Source organism: Necator americanus, chromosome X (assembly GCF_031761385.1).
Source record: "Necator americanus strain Aroian chromosome X, whole genome shotgun sequence".
In the NCBI taxonomy this organism is placed as follows: Eukaryota; Metazoa; Nematoda; class Chromadorea; order Rhabditida; family Ancylostomatidae; genus Necator; species Necator americanus.
In genome coordinates, this window is record NC_087376.1 from 28,558,918 (window position 1) to 28,581,371 (window position 22,454).

The following is a 22,454-nucleotide window of genomic DNA, read 5'->3' on the forward strand; positions in this document are numbered from 1 at the left end:
TTGTTGGAGTGCATCGAACAGGAAGAATTTACGGAATATTTGATGTGTGAAATGAGTGATGAACAGCAGCACTAACGAGGACGACACCTCGTGATTCCGGCGAAGCAGAAATTTCCTTTTCAAAACATCACAAAAACTCTTGTACATGAAAGAATGTGGTAAACGAATAAAATGGCCATAAATATCCACGGCAAGGTGCGCCGACGTACATAGATTCTAATCGCATTGGCGGCCTTCCAGTATATCTACCGCACTCGGAACGAGATGAGTCCTCGAACCTACATTATAGGACAATATTGTTATCCTGAATGTCACATCCGTATGCGATCAAATTGACAGGGATTTCAGAGGAAAAAAAAACGTGCACAATATTCTGGAAAATTAAAGGCAAGAACGGCGAAGAGAATGCGAAACGTTTCCTTCAGTCGCAGAAAGACTTTGAACAAATAGATGCTGTGAGGGGGAAAATCAGAGGATTAGGCGAAGATATGCTGGCTACGTAATGAGAGCATCGAAACTAATTTGTGTATAAATGAACTTTTATGACATTATTTTTATCTTCCCGCTTCCGGATTTGACACAAAATTTAGAGTAAAGAGTTAATAAGGAACGGTTAGCAGAGGTTCACGTGTAGCCGAAAACATCTCTTCATGCGAAACCGATCAGAAAACCATGGTCCAATTAAAATGCTAGAAATGATAGTGGTGATCCGGATGGCATTGTACTTGAAATACGACTAGCGCGCTTCGCTCTATGGTGATCCGAGGCGTTGACTGTTTCGATTTGGAAACCAGTCCGGATAAAGAAAAGCCACTCGTCGCCAACGTTCGCAGCGTTCGTAGCCTTAGGATGAGCCAGCCGCCTTTTAATAAAACCTGCTCTATGGCAAAACCATACCGTATGGTGAAATATGACATATATTTTATTTCGCATCACTATATACACACGTAAATACAATATATTCGAATGAAATAGATAAAATGAACAAATAAATATAATAAACAAGAACACATCATCTGACACGAAGTTGCCTGAGGGAATTCCTAATAAAACTTGTGAAAATCTCCAACAAAAAATAGTTCTGAGTTTCCTTATATATATATATATATATATATATATATATATATATATATATATATATATATATATCAACTACTTGGGACTTTTTTTTCTGGCATGATCACTCCTATAACGAAGAAGGCTACATATCTGTTTTTTCGAATGCATGATTACTAGATCGTAAATTTTTCTAGTTCTGGTCTATACATTTCTGAAAATCCTTTTTTTCCTTGACAAGACTGCTATCAAAATATAAATTAACCCCACTTTTTTCCCCCGACAACACTGTTATCAAAATATAAATTAGCTCCAACTTGCGACAAAAATATATTTACGAAAAGTGAACATTTATCGAAAGATTCAATATATGTTTTATTTTATTTTTATCATCCTTAATTTTTTTTCATTTGACGGTTTGGGTGAACAGTAATTTAATATTTTTTTTCTGATCGCACGTTTCCAAGGTTTTCAGGTAATTTACTTAGCAATTCTTCTGTGTAGAGGAAAAATGCTCACGAAAAATTCCTTCCTGATCATTAATATTCTGCGTAATTCTTGAAAATTGGGCAAAACATATAAGTACATCATTTATGAGAAGCTACTGATTATTTAGTTTGCGTTTGTGGAAAAAAAATTAGAATTCAAGAATATGTAGTTGTTTTAAAGTGGTACATTGTTATCATTATCAAATTTTAAGCGTATAGTGATGTGATGATTGGAGTGAAGAGGCGAATAATTACGGGACAATCGTTAAGGGAATAATTAACCGGATTAATTGCGTATTAGTTGTCGTAGAATGGCGACGAGGACACAAGGATTTGTAAATGTGAACTCAAAATTGGGTGTTGTCATGATCATGTTAAAAAGTATGAAAAGAATATATACACAAGATATAATATATAATATTATAATGTTTTTTTCCGCCTCCGATGTTACATATAAAAGTATCTTTTGTAGAAAATGGTAGATGCGTACAAATCTAACACATCAGTCTAAAAAGAAAACAAGATTTGATTGGTATGGAAAAATATCTAATGTAAAAAACTTTTAGGTCGGTAAATTAACATTTTTCCTCATTGGAAGATCTAAAGCCATAATATGACAAGCCTAACAAGGAAATAATAAATAGTTTGGAATAGTCCAAGAATATGGGTGATCATGAGCCAAGAATAGTCTTCAAGAAGTACACATGCACAAGGAATGAACTTTTAAACATTAATTTTTCCTCCAGATTTATGGAAAATAAAACAGTGTTCACTTCTTTTATTCTGAAAACTTTTTATCTATTTTTTCTCGCCTCGCTATCATAAAAGTTAGAGGATGCTCACTCAATTTCCTCTTTCTTAAAATTAGTTTTTGTCTCCCAATTATTCGCTTATTACCACTTTCATTCATCACTCTTTATTATTTACTTATTATGGTGGTTGATTGTCATACTAATAGTCGGAGGACAAATATCCCTATAAAAGGGAAAAGGCAACAAAATTGCGAAAAAAAAGAACGACTGCGGAGGTGGACAAAGGCGAGTAGATGGGAATCGTGTTAGTAATCCCCCGAAATGGGTGGGTGCGAGGTTGAGATGTATCCCGACCGACTGGATTTGGCTGACTACCAAGACACCACGCTGATTGCGCTCAACGAAATGTCACTACACTTCTCTACTCATCAAATAGTCGGGCAATTTTTAGTGCAGATCTGCTTACGAGATAGAATTGCGTACTTCATAGAAATGAAGTCAAGGTCAGCGACAAAATTAAGGATGATAGGAAAAACATCTGTCCCACTACTCATACAAGAATAACCTACATCTTAATGAAGATAAAAGAATGGAAAAAAAAACCCGTTTCTAAACGGGGAAAGCCGACCGACTGAAAATAACCGTTTTGAACGGGGGAGAACTGAGTTTGTGTCCGTGAGTTGGACAAGTGTACATATAGAATCGGGACAAAAGATATTGTATAGGGGACGAAGCACGGTAATCGAATCCCGACAATCGGTGTGAGATGATCGGCACTCGGTGTTTGCACATGAAAGTCGACCCAGTCCGTTTGATGTCTCGGTTCATTCGAATTCCCACAATGTTTCATGACATAATCGCTAAAGAACATATCGTTTATGCGATCATTTGCTGTCAGAAAAAAAACAAACATCATGAGTTCTTCTTTGAACGTTCCCTGGTCTCTGTGTCTCGTTTCGGAATGATGGATAAAAAATTCTAATCCACAAATTTTCTTTGGATATATTTGAACCTTTTAATTTGTGGTCTCCACTATAATTTTGAGGAATACTTGCTTATAAATCTATAACAAGAAAACAATTGCTGAATAAATTAGTGTATGTTGATAGCGTTCGCCAGGATAGAAATAACACTTTGCATGATCAAAAATGGGGATTCGTTGAGGTTTCTTCGAAAAGATTAGCTCGACTAAAGCTAAGTAACAGAACTAGCTGACATATTTTAGAAAATTATGAGAAATTCGAAAAAAAATGCTCGTTCGGCCTTTTTATTGCACCATTTGATATTTCTAGTATGCGTTATGTTGAAGTATAAACCTCGAGGTGTGATGTTATTTTACTTTTTACTTATAATTCTCGATGTGTAACATTACAAATCATTTTAATTACTCTTAATTTACAATTAAAATTTGTTCCAACCTTTAGTATCATTTTTCATAATTTTGAAGAAGAGACAAAATATGAACATAACATTTAAGACATAAAACTGACTTGGAAGAATCGGCTCTATTTCGAGGAAGGAAAGAGGAAAGAGGAAAAAAATTTCCAATTTCACGATGTACATGGATGTAAGAACTGTATCGTGGAGGAAAAAAACTTTGAGGCAGAAATGCAATCCGTAAATGGAATGTCAATGGAGGAATTCAAATGTCAAATAGATGGAGAGAATTTCTGAATAAGATGAATAGGGTGAAAGGCTTCTTTTCTGCACACATTGCCTGGATTCGCAATAAATATGTGGAAAATCAGCTCTCAAAAGAGGGAGAGCAGCTGACGCAATGAGCTTAATTTATAAGTCCATAAGCAAATAAGCTCTAGGATTCTGTGTTTGGATAAATACTAAAAGTACTCTTTATCATTTTTCTCTTCATTTTCATACTTTGCACTGATACTGATATAAGAACGGAATGTACAGTTCCAGTTTCTTGTCATTGAACAGAGTAAATAGATCGTTAAATTCTCGGATAGACTCATTACTCCAGAAACGCAAGGTGCAAACAGAACTGGACAAACCTTAATAATACTGAACGAATACAACGTTTTGAAGAAATTTGTGAGAAAGAGATGAAGAGAAGTAATTTGCGTTTCTTGCTGGAACTGGCGCAGAAGTCATGAATGTTTATTACTCTTGACATTATTCGCTGTCTCCACATACATGCAAGTCAATTCTGGAAGAGAGTTTGCACTTTTTAGTGTGACGAATTCGAGTAACTTTGGTGTCGTGCATAGCATAAATTCCCCCGAATGTATTCAAACACGAATTTAAATGTATTGAATTGGCATGCAAGTGTGATGACAAAACCAAAAAGGAAAAATGAGGGGTATAGTGAGGTTCTAACGGAGATACGATTCACCTCAGAGTTATTCCAAACTTCAGTCGTCTTCTACAACGCGAAAAGATTGGTAGAAAACGTAAAAGTTTTACGTCAAAAATGAGGTTAAGCTAAGAATCATTTTCATCAGTACAATTTTTGAAGCTCTCAAAGCTTTTGGAACTGTTATCAGATAACTTACTCGAGCACTTCTAAAAAAATAATTGGAAAATGAGTTTTATAGGACAAATGAACATCTACGGTATACTCATTCAGACATTAACATTTCAATCGAAAAAGAACGAGAATTGAACAGGATTATTCGATGTAAAATTGAGTATTAGTTTTAGTGAAATTATCGACATTTGTGATCCAGAAAAATGCAAAAGGAAGTAGCATATTGGTCTCAAACGACGAAATTAAGATTTTCTACGGTGAAAATAAAATCGAAAATGGCTAACAGGCGAACTAAACAGATGAAAAATCTTTTGTACAATTTATGAAGTGATGCTATCAACTCACGAAGAAAATTCTGTGTCTACTGTAACGTCATATTCACAGAGACGTCTTTTAAACGTCTCCATTATGTTCATACATAGACGACTTTTTTTGGATAATGCAATGAAGACATTTAAAAGAAGACGCTTTGAAGCGGAGTTAATTTGCCGGATGCAGTATTTAGATGATACGATTGAAGACATAAGAGAAGATTTTCCGCGAATATGAAGTGCTGACATTAAAAGCACGGAAAAAAAAACTCACAGTAACATTAGAGTCGTTATCAATAGATTCCCTATTAACTGAAGATGTAATTTTGAAAAAAAAAATCCCACATATGTATTAGGAAAAATAGCTCTGGATTTTACTATAAAATAGCACTATTTTTTTTCAGAATTACCGCGGTAGCAACGTTCCTGTTGTTGTTTAAGCTCTCTAATCCGCAGAAAAAAGTCTTTTATGAGTTCTGGATGAGCTACGTACGTAAGTGCGTAAGAAGGTGCTATTCTATGTATGACATGAATATCGCAAGTGAGTTCAGAGTAGAGTACTCAACGGCTTACTTTACTGCTCTGACCTCGGATAGAAGTATTCATCCTCAGGGAGGTTCAGGTAGTTTTAATGAGTAGGTACTATAATTTAATGAGCAGATGTGGCTGTCGTATAAATTATTGATTATTTGTAACTTTTGAGTCTATTTCAATGCAACTTTTATTAATTCAACACAAAAAAAGTGTGGGTGTAGGTGGAGTAGAAGTTGTTCTATTTTCTTCCGATAATACGTTCCGAAATCCACGATCCATGGCGCACAACCCTTACTTTTCAATAATATTAGAACTTTCACTAAATCAATTTCCTTCCTACAAATATTAAACATAGCAGATGTTTAACAAAAATCGCTTTTATTCGACTCCAACAAAATTCTTAGATGATTTGTGTGTTAGTTTATAATTCTTTTCAATTATTTTTTCGAATAGACTTCGTCGCATGTTGAAACTGGATCCTAAATGCGAATGTTCCTGGAAGGATAATAAATTATCCATGAAAAGCCCTCATGTTCATGTATTTCCTGTAAAGTAGCAGCTATACTAATCAGTAAAACAAAAATGCTAATCAATAAAACCGACATTGATATTTTGTGGGGTAAATATGACACTTATCCAATATCTTATAACAATTTTTCCCCGAACCTAGAAAGAAGTACGCTAAGTCTTCTTATAATCAACGTAACCATAACGACATATTCACTTGAATTTTATCTCTAACAGGTAATAATAATAATGAACAAAAATATACATTAGATTTGACTTTCTTAGAATGAATCGGCTAAAAATGCCGTGTGAACTGGTCTCTTCAATCGTCCTTCCCACAAATCTAAAGAAAAAGCGAATGGTGCCTAGTTACGAAGGTATCTAGTTACTTATAAATAAACCCATGCTATCTTTTTGTTGGAATTTCGAGCAACTAAAAAACATGATATAGAAAATTGAAGAATCCACTTCACTTATCCGGTTTTACGCTTGAAAACAACCTTGTTAGCACAGTGCTCCACAGAAAATAATTCATTTCAGGATTACTTTATCATGATGCTTCCATGAATGTACCGTTTTGAAACAAGGAAATGAAAGCACGATTTCCACGAAATATATTTGTTAACCTCATCACTAATTAGGTATGTACGTTAGGACACGGGTATAAGTGGTCATATCTCATATTGATCTAGGGCTAGGATTTGAAACTGTTACTATTTTTCGAATGAGGCATGAGTATGCACGAATTTTCTGTTGTAGCTGATTATTGACTCTCAGAGGATAAAGGTCTAAAAAGGAAATCAAATTTAGACTAATAAAATATTAAAAAAATAAAAATCAGTTATGTAATTGTGTGGTAAATTTCAACTTTGCATATACCATCCGAACGTGACAAGGCGGTGTAAAATTTTAGTTATAATTCTTGCTGAAAGACTCGATCAAAATCTTGTCTCTTCGTCACTAATTTTTTATTATTTTTCTATTTTTATTTATTTTTATTATTCTATTTTTTCAGTTTTTTTGAACATTCTTCATTAGACGACACTGTTTCGATGTTATTTTCCTGTAACCATGTCTACTTTAGTCAATGGGTACAAAATTCTCGGTTTAGGTGGTTTGGAATTAGTGGATCATTAACAATAAATGAAATAGCAAACAACATACGTTAGTTATACTCTGCATGAGTCAGCCACCCAGTTTTTCTGGAATATTGTTTGCTGTATATTTTTTATTCCATTATACGTACTCATTATTTCAGAGATTATGTACTTTTTGTGCAATAGTATGTACTTTTTCTGTGTAATTCCGTTAATGTCGTTGTTATTGTGATTTAAAGCTATTATTTCATTATAAAATAATATACCTACCCACCAATTCTCTACGTGCCGTTTGATCTACCCATCTTTTTGATCCACGATACCTTGTGAGGGTGGCGGGCCGAGTAGGGTATTTTCCCGCGTGGTGGTCCATCGATCGATCCTTCCAGAGTGCTACAAAGCGATGGCTTCTGGATTCTAACTTTTTGTAATTTATCGTGATCTACATTTTAGTTGGATCGGAACATGTTGAGTGATGAGATTTTTAAATTGTACTTTAACTGTATCTTTTTTTACAACCTTACTGAATGCTTAAATGTTAAAAATGTATTTGTGAGAAGACAAATAATAGTTTTAGCTTGTTTTCTTCTCGAGATCTCTCCAAGTGAAATTACTTTCATGTCTTACATTCGAATTCGTTAGGAATCCGCGCAAACAATGTCGTAGTAAATAATTTCATGTCCTTATTTTTTTCATACTCGTTTTCATTCTGTTTATACTCGTCTTAGATTCTGGTTTTCTTTTTTTGGTTTTTTTTTTGTCAGCAGCGTCAAAATCATCCTGTGAGTTACACAGGTGCTGCGAAGAGATGATCCTTCAGTGGTCGTAAATATTTTCCACTAAAAAATTCTGCTAGTACAAATTTGAAGTTCAGTGGTGGATTTGGAATGTAATTAAGAGAATTCTAAATTGGCTCATAAATAACTTCCGCCCAGGTACATGGTGCATAGTGTTGTTGTTTACGCATAAAATGGATCAACCAAACAAGGGATTTTAGTCTCAATTAGTCTTAAGACATCAGTCTAGTGTTGCGTACGTTACGAGTAGTTTTTTCTCTCCACCTCAGAATTGGAGAATCAAAAAATACACTCACGTCATGTGATGCTTTGGGAATTTAAAGAAGGTAATAGTGCTGTGGCCATGGGTAAAAAAATATGCGGTTTGTATGATGAAGGAGTGGTAATCGATCGGGCGATTAGAAGAAGTTGGATCGTCAATTTCCGCTCTTAAGGTGTGATCCTTAAAGAGCCAGGGTGGAGGATGCGGAAAGCGGAGAACGTACTTCAGACTTCGGCGATGATATTTTGAACTCAGTATTGGAGAAAAATCCACGTCAAAGAACGATAGGGTTAGCAGAGAAGTTTAACACGTCATAATCACAATAAACATATAAAAAAACAAAATGGAAGTTATTTATGACTCAATCTAATAAATGTGCAAACTTTACAAGATGTGAAAATAGAATGTTACTAGTTTCGTTGCTGAAAAATATGTACATTTGGCGTCCATTACGCACATTATAACCGATCCTTCTATTTTTGCCGTTCTGGAAATTCCACATCGTTATTGGGATCGTTAGATCATTAGTAGCCAATGACTACTTCACACAATCATCGTGGATGATTCGCACCACATGTGGTACCTCTCAGATCCTAGCACAGTACGTAGGTGTTCAAATAGAGCCCACATCACGGACAGCTTTTTGGGATTTTCCTGGCTTCGCAATTATTGACCTTGTGGTTCTTCATCCTACCACTTCAGAAATCTATTTTGTAACCGTCATTTTTTAATTTTTCTCTTGTTTTCACACCATTAGGCTCTTTTCCTTTTTCCCTTCTCCGTGAAACCAGATTCCTCTATTAAAAAAAAAACCAAATGTATGCATTCTCTTTTATATTCTAGTTTCAGGTACCTTATTTGCTGATTTTTTTGTATATCTACATGATGAATTGGTTTTATGTACATACTTTGCTTGTTTTTATATAGCTTTATTTGTTTGATTTTATTTATACTTTATTAGGTTTAGATTGGCCTTCCTCCTCTACTGAGGAGCCTCAAGGAAGGCTAATCCTAAAATGGATCGTCTAGGTAGAGGCGAACGATCCATTTTTCATTTTTTTCTCTATTTTATTTATTTTGCCTTTATGAATAATATTTTTTAAACTCCATCATAGAGTCTCCTATTACCATATGTTTTCACTGCTTTGAAAGTTTTTATAGTTTTATTATGATGTGAAAGACGCTTTGTCAGCTATGTTAATACGTGAAACAACAGAAAGTGGAGCAACAGAAAATAGATTTTAGGAGGCATGACAGTTCTTGGATTCCTCGACGGTTTTTCCAAGAATCTTTGAAGAAACTATTCCTTAGTAAGCAAAGCAGGCAGTCATTGGCAGGTATTTCTACGCTAACGTCACTTTGAAAAAGAACCCGCATATCAGAAGAAAACTTTAAATGAAAATTCACAGAAAATCTGTGGAAGAATACAAACCGCCACGCCGGTTCAGAATAAGCATGACAAGCAAGAAGGCAAAATCGCAGAGCAGACCAGTAACATTAAAATTCGATACTTTTTTGTGATATAAAGCTACAGAGATATATCTATAGAAAAAAATTCGCACATGTTGATCCCTGAACGAGTAAGCATACGTACAAAATATGTACAAGAACAGGAGTACAATGGAACTGAAGGAGGGCGAAATCAACATGTGAACGTGAGGAAAAGAGAAACGATGAGTTGATTGCAGTGTAAGGGGAATAGAATAGGGCTCAATTACATCTATTTCTCGGGAACCTCCTACTTTTTGCTCTCAAACTGTTTCAGTCGGTCCCGGACAGAACTTAAACTTGTGATTGGTATGCATTCTTTCTTCGGTTTTGGTTTCGTATGATCTGTGCTAACCCGACGAATCAATTTCTCTTTGAGTGCATCGAACGAAAAGTCATCCCTTGGCACGAATCCTGACTTCTTGTCAAAATCCGATGAGAACGCAATTGTTGCTCTTTTCTTCTTTATCTCTGTTTCGTCACCGTCTTTGCTTCCTTCACGCATTTTTACGGATGTTGTTTTGGTAATCATTGCAGGCACATCATTTGGAGCATTCTTTGATAGAGTAGGTAGCTTTGTGTCGGAATTCTGGAGAAAAAATAACTTGTTAATTTTGCTCTATTGTTTCTCCACAAGCATCATTTCGAATACCTTCTTAACTTCTGCCGCGTTCTCTTTCATTTTCGACGGATCATGAGCTGGTAATTTCGATTCCGGAGATGGCTTTCTCATCCTTACAGATACGTTACCTTTCAGGTCTTCTTTAGAACTGCTTGGAGAAGAGGCTGGATTAATAACGACCTATAAAATCTAAGACTCATGGATGCTTGGCGGGTTATTCGTACACTTCACCTCTCACAATTTCCTTGTTAATATCTACGGAATTCTCATACGTATTCTATACACATTATTAGCTGCTTCCGTTAGTCACAACGATCTAATTACAATACTATATCTATAATAGTTGAATATTCGTGCAGAATATATGAACTTGCTCTGCTTGCTACACGTACAGTAATCTTGAATTCGTCCCGGTTTCATCCCGGCACGATATTACATCTAAAATTCTTGCTTTTTTTTTGATTTTCGTTATTCTGCTGCCATTCATATCGGGGGTGGAATTTTAATTCAACCTAAAGTGTGCAGTGTTTTTTTTTTTTCCACTAAAAACTATCCACAGAATGTAATCTTCTGGAGTGACACATGGAATGTGCTAAGAAAGGAAATTTCTCCAAATTAACAATTGAGAGTGATTTAAAAAAAATTATACCTTTCTATCTGAAAGTGACTTTTGAAGTAATAAAGTTCCAGAAGGGGATAAAATCATGAATTCTTCTAAATCTCCTCGCTTAACCTCCGTTCTCATCTACATCTCTGTATCAAAATACATATGTATTATCCCATATTTTGGCCAAAATTTCATGTCTCACTTCCATTTTTAGTTAGGAGTAATATATGATCCATAACCGCTGTGTTTTCGATCACTTATGCGCTACAATATAAATGAAAAAAAAGAAAATTTGTTATCATTTTATCAAATACGCAAACCAACCTTCTGCACTGTTGTTTTCCCTATAGAACCTTTATTGGAATCTTTTTCCACATCAATTGACATTTTCACCTGAAATGATATATATGTAGCATTATGGTAAATGATTATTTTTTGAAGAGCTGCAAAACACTGGCTGTTCACCTTCTCCTTTGCGGTCACCTCAGATTTTTTCTGCGTTTTTCCCTCAGCTGCAATGTCCACCTCGGCCTTCTCATTAACCTTGCGTGTAACGTCTTTCGTTCCGGATATAGACAATTTAGTCGTCTTTCCATTCATCTGTGAAATATGTAAATTCCCATGAATTCTCACTACTTAACAACGCTTCACTGCACTTTTCTTCGAGAAGAAAATAGTATTTCCTAATTGGGAGTACCATTTGCTTATGCATATCAAGTTGTGCTAGTTGTGTAAAGTATAATGTCAATACAGCAAAAAGTCATTAAGTCAATACGACAGAAGTCAATACAGCACATAAAATCATCGTTATGAAAAAATTTTGACAGATTCGGAATGTATAACGGTCCTGAAAAAAGCATCGTGAAGAAATTAGAACTTTAGCAGGCTCTTTTTCATACACATGGGATTTAAAAATAGTCGTTGATCCCGGAATAGCGGCTGTCATGCCAATTTCCTATTTTTAAACCTTGAAAGTTTTCATAATGTTACCTCAAAGCAGTTAAACCTCTTATTCCGTTTCTACTTTGTCGATCGACGCTGTTCATCTGTTCATATTAGTTGAGGGATCAAAAAAATTCCTTCCGGGAGCTACTTACTCGTTTTTTTAATTGCTACTCCCTTTTTGTAAATAGTATTACTCAGCCTTCAAGCTCAAGAATTTTTGTGCAGAGAAAGTAATAAACTTTGAATGAAATCATACTTTGGATGATTCTTCGACTGTCACTTTATCAACGAGCTTCGACACAGCGCTTCGTGCTGTTTTCACAGTTTTCGCCGATTCCTTGCATTCCTCCTCGACACGTTCCTTCTCGGCTGTAGATCGTAACGAATCTTGTTTCACTACATTTTTCTTCATTGTTGTAGTTAATCCAGGAACATCCTGCGATTCGGCTTTCTTCAAAGTGATCTGCAAAAAGAGCCAGGTTTCATCACGGGAGTACGATGATTTTTTTGGCACTTATAATCACTTCCACCTCAACTCATCCCTTATCTGTAATTATATCAATGGCACGCATTAAGACCACCAAAGAGGTTTCAGTGGACACCAAAGAGGTTTCAGTCACCTTGCGTACGTTCGTATTATCCTGTTCGGTACTAGTTCTCTCCACTTCCTCGATATTCTTTCCTTGGGATATAAGCTGGATCTAAATTCGCAAATCCCTTAGAAAAGAGATGTCATGCCAGCTACAACCGATCGTTACCTTCTTTTCAGTATTAGCTATTCTAGTCTTTGTGCTTGTGGATGTCAAAAAGGTAGTTGTCGTCTTGCTTTCAGTTGTTATAGGCAGTAGCTTCGCCTTCTTTTGTTCCTGGATCGTATCTTGCTCTACAAAAAAGTGCTAACATGTAGAGACCCTAATATTTGTGTATGTCTAGCACATCTGAGTATCATCAAAAAGCAAAACCAGTGAATTGGGATATACCTACCTCTTTTTAGAGAATGAACGTCCTTAAGAGGAGATTTGGGGAAGACTTTGACTTTTTCCTCCTTAGCAGCTGCGTTCGTAGCGTTTAGCAGCTTCGACAATTTCTCTTGAACTAGTCCTCCACGTTTATGCGGTGTCTAAAAATTTGTACAGGTTAGGGGCAATCCTCATATTTTCAAGATTAAACAGTTTTTCTAAGATCTCCTCACTGGACTAACTGCCTTCTTCTCTGTTGCATCCTTACTGCTCTGTTTTACAGCAGGTGGAGTGACCTCCTGAAGTTTTTCTTCGTTGTGAACTCAGTATTTGTTTAAAGTAATTTTTTTCACAAACCATATTCACCGTTGAGAGGGGAGGAGGCTTTGGTTCAGCTGTGCTCGTCTTTTTCCTCGAAAGTGTTGGTCCGAGAGTTGTTTGTTGAGGAGCGGGAAACATAGAGTCGATCAGGGGATTTTCTGCTGGTTTTTCCTTTTTACGCAAAGCTCCCTTAAGTATAATGTTTACAGTATAAGTGAAAATAGTAGGTACGGTAAAAGTGAAATTAAACTGACAGATGCTTTTCTTGTTTATGAAGGAAATTACACGGAAGTTTCGAGCACACAACACAAATAATACTAAAGTGTCAGGAATTCGTGTCATCAAGTTCTTTTCGAATTCTATTCAAATTTTTCGCGAAATCGTCTAACTTGGAGTTTTTTTTAATGCAGTTATTAAGTGATGGCTTTCCTTTCAATGAGAACATGGGCAATTTCAAGAAAAGAGGAATAACCTTGATTAGTCTGGAATATTATGCTGAATTTTCAATCTGAGACTGATTATCATACTTTCTGCTCGAAACTTTATATGGCTGGGTTCGCGAAATCTATCCACTGGCGTGAAAAGAATTTAAAAAGGCAATTATCGAGCTATTTACTGCTCTTCACTCAAAAAGAAGGTCTTGAAATAGTTTAAAATGTTTGCTTGGTGCAGTACGGTCAGTGATGTACGGTAAAACTATCTCTACGAAACTTTTCATATAATCTGGCCACGGCTGTATAACTGAACTAACACATTTCTCACCTGTCGTGTAGGTGCCTTCTCCTCCGTACTTCGATTCTCCTTAGTGCTATCACCGCTTTCCGAACTTCTGAATCGGTTCATACGCATCGGTGTGGTTCTGTTCTCATCGGTGGCAGTGGCCTGTGGTGTGCCGAGCACTGTTTTTTTAGGTGGCACTGTAATAATAGCTTCCGGAGCCGATGATTTCCTCACACGCAACGATTCTCCTCCTTCTTTCTCAGTCTTAGCTGCTTCTTTCACGGTCTTTTCCAAACTTTTTTCCGTGGTTGCTTCGCAAATATTTTTACCGCTACCAACTTTTTTCAGTGATCCATCTCGAATGACAAGCACTTCACCGCTTGTTTGTATTCTTGTATCTTCAGATTTAACGTCTACATTCTTCTTTCTTTCTGATGATGATTCGCGAGAGCTAATGTCACGGGGCTTTTTAATGAATTTCAAGGGTTCGATCGGAGCAGAAACTGGAGATTTCGGCTGCGTGACAGGAAGGGATTCCAACGACGGTGGCTTCTTCTCGCGTAACGATCTTCGTTCCGTTTGCTCTTGAGCTAAAGTAGCCCTTTCAAGCGATGCAGATTTTCTCAGAATCAGTGCAGGTGGCTTCTTCACCTCCGTTCTTCTTGTAGCATTTTCAGTCACTGACGCTTCCTTGAGTGTGGACGAAGGCGACTTCTTTTCTGTTTTGTTTTCCGTATCTTTTGTCTTCAGAGGTTTTGCCGTAGCTTTCTCTGGTGGAACGGTGACGATCACTTCTGGTATTGATATTCTCTTCTCTAGTGACGGTTTCTTTTCGTGTTCTACTTTTTTCAACTCCTTGTTATCATTGGATGGCGATGGTACTTTAACTTTTGGTTGAGAAGTAGGAAGTGGTGGTTTGAGTGCAGATGGATCTTTGTGATCAGTTTTGTTGGCGGATTTCCTTTTATTTGAAGGTTGCTCTAGTGTCTCCTGAAGTAACCAAGTTGAGAAATTTATTCCTTTTGATGTTTTAGCATTGAATCTAACGGTAATTTCCTTACCGTCTCGATGAGGTCCGTCCTCGTTGCCGCTGCTGGTGCTGCTTTAATATTCTTAGATGTTTCCTCAGGCGAAGAAAGTTCACTGGGTGTTCTGCTGCCTGTGGATAGCGTCTCCTTTCCTTCACTGTCCACTCCACTGGTAGATGCTTCTCCAATCTTGCTTGGCTTATCGTCACTCACGTTCTAAAATCTCAGAATATCTGGGTGAGTAACGCTAAGAACTTTTTTTTCTTTCCGTCTACGATTCAGTACATTTGCGTACCTCTTCAGGGCTCATTGGCAAAAGCATTTCACTCAAGTTTTCCTTTGAAATACCTTGCTGCACCTAAGTGTTAAAGAAGATATTCTCTTCATGAAAAAAAAAATTCTTCATTAAAAAGCAAAGAGTCTACCATTTGTTTCTCCTGTTCAGCCACTAACAGCAAAGTTTCGAAGTATTTCTGACCAGATTGGCTCATACGACATGTCATTGCAGTTCGTCTTAATCGATTCAACTCGATCAATACTTTTACGTAGGTGATCACACGCTAAAAGGTAGAAAATTATGTTCAGTTATAATTTTTTGAAACACTACTGTCATTCCTCACAGTTACTAGTAAACTCAGATGTTTAGTTTTTCAAACAAACAAACAAAATGTCACTAGTTACGCTGTTCATTGATAATATTCCGGAATTTCACATTTAAGGCTATTTCGTTCTTATTATCCTTAACCGACATTGCTTGTTTGTGGCCCATTATTTTTTAATCCTTTTTTCTCATTTTCTCCCAAAAAAACATTCCGGAATAAGATCAAATCTACCTTTTGAACTTAGAAGAAACAACTAACGATCTACTTAAAAATTCATGAGCCTATAATTAATAGAAAAACCCAGACAAACAAACGTTATTAATGTGTCAAATAAAATCAAATAAAAACTAAACAAAAACACCTCCAAACTAAATTCTAATATAAATTGTTTCTTAGTTTGTTAATCATGCATTACATGCTTTCATTGATTTGAAATCCAGTGGGCTTTCTGAACAAAAAAGAGAGGATTTTCCCAGTGCCAGCGGGAGATCAAAACATCATTCAAAATACTTTTGCCTGCTTTCTTCCAGAATTTATGCCCACTAGACTTTTATTCCATGCTGCTTAACACAAATTCACTACAAAAGAAAAATTAATTACGGAGGTAAAGTTCTACTTTTGGAAAGTATGTCAAGTGCACTCACCATGTAGCCGTAAAATAGCTGCAGAAAAAAATGAATTATGTAGGGGAAAGAAACTCAATGTATCATAAGGAACAAGAGTGGAACGTGGACATCCAACAAATTCGGGGAATCACATGTATGCAGAACGGGAGGTCCACGATTACTGGATACAAACTTACCCGGAATTTTCGTTTTGCATTATACCGCATCATCTGTTTTTTATCCATAATTGGGCCTTCTGCTGGTCCCTCCAAAATCGTATCACTACTGGCTTTCGCTCTATGTTTTGCAATCCATGGATGAGCCAAACATTCCTTTGGCAGCATTCTTTTCCTGAAAATAGGCAAAACTTGACGACGTTCGCGTTATTGAAGTAGATGATAGGGTGTACGATCATTACATACCTCTTGTCATAGACGATCAATCGTGATACAAAATCTTTTGCCTCCTCACTGACTGAGTCAAACTCTTCGGTGAACTCCCAAGCTCCTTTCTCCACGTTACAATATGTTTCACATATATTTTCTCCGAGGAACGGAGAATACCCGGATAATCTGCAAGAAAAAAATTGAAGCTTTCTGGAGAGTTGAGGTCTGTACCTAAACTAGATTTTATGTTATTATAAATTTGGTCGATCTCATAAAATTTGCTTCATTTCTTGGATTTCATAATGTTCGGAGTTTTTCAGAGGTGCAATTTCACTACAACAATATTTCATCAAGCTCCTTATTTTCTTAGGATTTCATATGATATATAACAACTCGCTAAGCAGATTTTATGTAAAATTAGTCGTCCAATTATTTCACGCTCTTGAGATGATAAGAGGTTTTCTGTAATCTCCGTGAACAGAAAAGTACTGTATGTGGAGGAACGGACTGGAAAATTAATAATTTTCTTTATTATGTTATTGATATTGATCCAACTCTTCCATTGACGTATAATTGCGCAGCTCTCTCAGTACTCTTCTTTTCCTGATAAGATTTCAACTCAAAACGATTGTGTTATCCATGATTTGTTGCTTTTACTAACAATAAATCAATTATAGGTTTTTTCTTACTAGTTATATAGGTTACAATTCCAAGGTATCAAAAAGAATAATTTTTTTCAATCTTAAAAGATTGAAAATAAAAATAAAAATTCTAAAAATTGTGTGCTCGTTGATTTTACTTTCTTTGATTTTAAATACACATCTTATGTAGTTGTGTCCTCGACACTTTAATCTCTTCTGGAAACTAAAAAAAAAAACGACTTTCTAGGGATACGGTCATGTCATGATTGCAAAAGAATCCACAGTGTTTTTGTTATTTCAATTTCTGGAATGTCAGACGTCCTTTGAATGTGCCGAAAAAAACCAATGAATCATTTCAATATGTTATGCACATCTGTCTTTTAGTACGTCAACATTTTTTCTGATTATATAAGTCCCGAAAACTAGTATCTACACTAATTTTTCATTGAAGAAACGCAGAATAAAAATAAAATTCCGAGAGCAGATATATTTGAAAGCACGCATTTTTGAATGGATATGGAGTAGTAGAATATAATAATAAAAGAGAGCTAAATTATCAATTCGCCTACACTCACAAAATATAAGTGATTACGCCGACGCTCCACATATCCGTACTGAAGTCAAGTTGTTCGTATTTAATAACCTCCGGAGCGGCAAATTCCGGTGTGCCGGCCATGTAGCGAAGTTCCTGAATAGTTCAGCTGTCCATTTTTCAAAAGATTTTATGGATACAGCAATTTGGACAGCACAGTATTTCCTAAATATTATTCGCATAAAATTTCCTAGTGCTCGTTTACGAAGCGTTGGACATTTGACAGATTCAGGCAGAAATCCGAAAAAAAAAAGACTTTCACCTATACCTGTTCTGGGATAACAATTCACAAACCTGAGTTCCATCGTAGTATCGAGCCAAGCCAAAGTCGATCAGTTTTATTCTATTCCCCGTTTGTGAGACACACATAATATTTTCGGGCTGAAACAAGTAAGCACTCTAAAAAATAGGAAAAATGAAACCCAAAAATTGTGTGAAGATTTCCCGATTATATTATAACCCGGAAGCATTTTACAAGGTCATGAGATTTCGTTCCAATTTAAAAGCATCCAGATATTTCGCTCCATAATTTAACCGTTTGCAAGAGTGAATTCCTTATTTTCTGAAGATTTTCTGTGAAGGGTTTCCACTAAAAAAAAAGTACCTTTATGTCTAAATGGAGAATATTTTGTTCATGAATGTAGTCAATTGCTTCACAAAGTTGGCAGATTATCATCACGACAGCTTGCTCGGTTAGAACGTAGTTCTCGTCAGCCACTCTGTCGAACAGCTCTCCTCCTCGAACTCTGAAAATTAATTCTGTGGTGAAGGTCACTTTTATTGTTCAAAACGCTATTAAAACGTAGTTTTTGCAAGAATTGATTGAGTTTTTGCTCTATTATTTGGAAAATGTGGAATTATGGGAATCTTAGTAGTTCGATTTGCCTTGTAAGAGGGAGAGAGAGTGTTCACCTATTAGCTATCTTTATAAGACCTAGCAGAAAACTCTCTAAACAACACCCCCCCCCCCCTCCCCCTAAAATTTCACTTTAACAGAAGGTACGAAAAATTACGTGGAAAAAGAGGTAGTGATGGAATAAAAACTGCTGCAATTAGTGTTTGGGGAACAGTTCTCGCACGAGATACGTGCTTTGGTAGTCAGTTCTTTTTTCGCTCCTACAATTCTTGCAGTTTAGAGATAAATACGATAACTCTATACTCTCTCGAAGTCTCTGTCGTACCCTCATGGATTCAATGTGGATTCGAAGAATATGAGAGTGAATGATATAATTTTAGATGGCATTAAATATTATTTTGAGAATTTCTAGTTGTATCTGTATGATAATTGATTGTGTTTTGAATATTTTGGAGAAGATAACTTGTGAAAGGGTAAAAATGTTATGCAATCCTTTAATGTGAACGAGTCGTGTTTCCTTTGTAATGCAGCTTTCGTTTATTTCTCCTCTTTTCTTTAAATGTAAAGTTTATTGACATTTTACTGGCAATGTTTTAACATCCATATGACTGGTTAGTGATTAGTTGCGCCGAAAGCGATGATTCACAAAGAATTCGCTCAATAGACCGATGATGGATGAAGCAATAAATGAGTCTATGTGAGGAATGTGCACACAAACGCGAGCACTATTTTCAAGAAAAAAAATTATCATGTGAACTGTCGTCATTGCCCTCTTCACGGACACTACATATTTCAAATTATTTTTGACTTGACATGACGTTCGAAGAGTGTGTGTGTGCTATGATCACATGGGAAATAATGTTTGAACTTGATGAAAATGTTGGATAATTTTCCGGGAATATTTGAAAACTCTCACATTTCCATCACAAGCACAACTTCATTATTTGCCGTATAGAAAGCGTCGTAGATTTGAGCAATTCGTGGATGCCTTAATTGTGTTAGTATCGATACCTCACGTTCAACTTCTTGACGATCCGCTTGCTGAACAATGCAAACATTTGATAAGAGACAAAAAATTGACAAGAGATATGTGATCTGTGTTTTTTTTTCTTCTGCGTGTGCACAAACCTGTTTCAGTCGGATCACTTTCGCTGCAAATTCTGTTCCAGTCGCCCTTTCTCGTACCAAATAAACTTTTCCAAATTTTCCACTGAAATTGTGAAGTTTGAAATGGAATACGGTTTTTTAGAGGTAAATAAGACAGTTTTTCCAACCTTTTTCCTACAGAACTTCACTAAAAAGGTCTTTGAAATAACCTAGTAAATATTCTGGACCTCTCATATAATCATAAATTTTGTACTTAAGCATAGGAGCGTTACCGATGCACAAATCATTGAGTTCTATTGTTTACTGATTTAGAACTTTGTATTCCACTTATATATACTTTGATTTTTCGATACAACTTGAGACTTGTCTTCTGTTGGGCATTTGACTGACCTCCCTCTAACCCTGTACAAATTTTTTTGGACATTATCCATCAGATGTCCAAAGATGTTCGTGCTCAAGGAAACCCTCAGAGATAGATGACTTTGAAACCAGTTGACGTTTTTTGATCCAGGAAATATGTCCTACTAATGGTATTTTTTATTTCTTCAGTAATCGGAAAATCTTGCTGGAATTTTTAGTGGAGTAATTATTATAGAAAAATAACAACTCTAGGATATGTTCAAAGCACTGTCATGTGATCCTGGAAAATTTGTTCTTTAGTACAATCAATCAGATTAGGAGGATTGGGAAAGGGTACAATGTTTGAAAAAGATGAAAATAGAAAAATCCCTATGAGTTTTATATTTTTTAACTTTTTTTTCAAATTTAGGAATTACCAATTTTTTTAGTACTACTGCTAATGAGCATTGTTAATTCATTCTAGTAGTTTATGAAGACTATACAACACTAGTGAATCTCAAAATTTGTAATTTTATGGATATTTAGAGAAAAAAAAAACTCTTGAAAAAACCATACTCACTCTCCTATCAGCTTACTCCGTTCATAACATTGTTCAAATTTGACATTTGAACGAATGCTTTCGATTTTATCGAATAAGGGTGGCTCATCGATTTCTATAATTATCCATACAATATTTTTTTGCGGATGAAAAATGTGCTACTGTGTAACTTACCTGTTGGATAATGTTCATCGACTAGAATCTTACCCACCGTGCCCATAAAATCCGCCTGTAAGGAAATATTACGGTATCGTGCAGCCATCACAGAACACGAAAGAAGCAATGAGAAGCGATGTTTCCCGAAATGCAGTAAATGTCGATGAGAATTCATATAACGATGAGTTCACTTGTTCCATTGTTATGAAAAGATTCAAATAACTTCAGCTGTTATGGTATTTTCGGAGAAGAAATGAATCCAAAGCAAATGTGGTGAGAATTGGTGAGAATAAAATGCTGTCAACCATCCACCAACCACTTCCATCACAAGAATGATGTGTCTGGCAACAAGGCTTTGAATATTTTGAAGCGACGAGCGAAGTGACGAAGCTTCTCTAAATTAGAAGATGATTCACAGCATTTCTGTAATCATATTACATGCAAATATTTCAATCTTTTGGAATATGATAATTTTTAATGTTTATCTATTTTTTTTAACCCGAAGCAGTGAATTTCTAATCTATCACTCTACCATTAAAGAGTTCATTCAATTTCGTCCCTCTCACTTTTGTCATGCGGGACCATGCCAAATTCGAGCAGTAAATAATTCTCACAGGGTTACCAAAACCAATTTTTCTTACTTTGAGAGTAGATTTTGGAACTATTCAAAAAAATGTCATTATTATTATTATTCATGCCAATTATTATATATGATTGTAACTTAAAACTACTGTTGTTATTCATAGTTACTGTCACTACTCATTTTTCAGAACCTACTGATCACTGTCACTTACATCCAGAAAACTGTTGAAGCGATCTTTTCTCTCTAAATTCGACTTTTTATACACCTCTCTTTATAAATATAGGATGGAAATAGAGAATGTTAGTAGCTTGGAATAAGAATTTTCAAAAAAAAAAAAACAATTTTCATCTGTTAAACGAGTGGGAAGACAGATGACATCACTATTTTCAGCTGCTTCATCCAATACTGTGTGATTGAAGCGAAAATGAGACAGCACAAAACGATGCGAACGAGTTCGTAAGCATTAGAAACGATGAAATAACACGGAAAATATTATAAGGATTATAATGATGGGAATGAGAGCAAGGTTTGTGGCAAGAGGAGTCATTCAGGATTTTTGGTGAAGTTCCGTTTTAATACTGACCTCAAAAAAAAAGCTTGATTTACTCTAGTGAGGAGCTCTGTGCAGTTTGACTTGAGAATAAAAATTAGCGTTTTCACGAATCGAAATCCTAGAAAATTTTGTTCCTAAACATGGAAGAAGTATCTAACTGAAAAGAGTATTATTGACGTATATATTGATATACATTTTGTGATATATAGATGTATATCAGACAGTAGTAGAACATAACTAAAACTAAAAGAACATTACCAGTATAAATAGAACGTGTACTGATTCACTAGTGAATTTAATTAGTAGTTTTTCGTGTATGGACGTACTTAGCAAGTTTTATGGGATTCGAGTTGTACAGTACATGACTCAGACCTGTTTACTTTGTGACTCGGAATTTGAAGTGAACACTAGTGACCTGAACCGGTCGATTTCCGCTGTTCTTGCGGTTGGTACCGGATTTGAATGAATATCAGCGGCACAAGTTTTCCATGAA

General features: G+C 35.7%; 1 protein-coding gene across 4 annotated transcripts; it reads right to left on the minus strand.

Annotated features, from left to right (window-relative positions):
- Positions 1 to 10,030: 10,030 nt before the first annotated feature.
- Positions 10,031 to 21,150, minus strand: RB195_025794 (uncharacterized protein; the record flags this gene model as incomplete). Of its 4 annotated transcripts, XM_064214087.1 has the most annotated exons (25): positions 10,031 to 10,369; positions 10,433 to 10,582; positions 11,334 to 11,402; positions 11,475 to 11,609; positions 12,211 to 12,417; positions 12,575 to 12,655; positions 12,713 to 12,837; positions 12,939 to 13,074; positions 13,147 to 13,212; positions 13,280 to 13,423; positions 13,997 to 14,944; positions 15,016 to 15,198; positions 15,278 to 15,340; positions 15,408 to 15,542; positions 16,229 to 16,246; positions 16,387 to 16,540; positions 16,612 to 16,761; positions 17,792 to 17,904; positions 18,103 to 18,189; positions 18,413 to 18,554; positions 19,581 to 19,705; positions 19,793 to 19,874; positions 20,691 to 20,784; positions 20,844 to 20,898; positions 21,142 to 21,150. In XM_064214087.1, 25 exons carry the CDS (start codon positions 21,148 to 21,150, stop codon positions 10,031 to 10,033), a joined length of 3,810 nt encoding a protein of 1,269 aa, XP_064069969.1. The 4 variants fall into 4 exon arrangements, with proteins under 4 accessions (XP_064069969.1, XP_064069967.1, XP_064069968.1 ...); XM_064214088.1 differs by lacking the exon at positions 16,229 to 16,246; XM_064214089.1 differs by lacking the exon at positions 16,229 to 16,246 and having other exon boundaries at positions 13,271 to 13,423.
- Between the last annotated feature and the right edge of the window lie 1,304 nt (positions 21,151 to 22,454).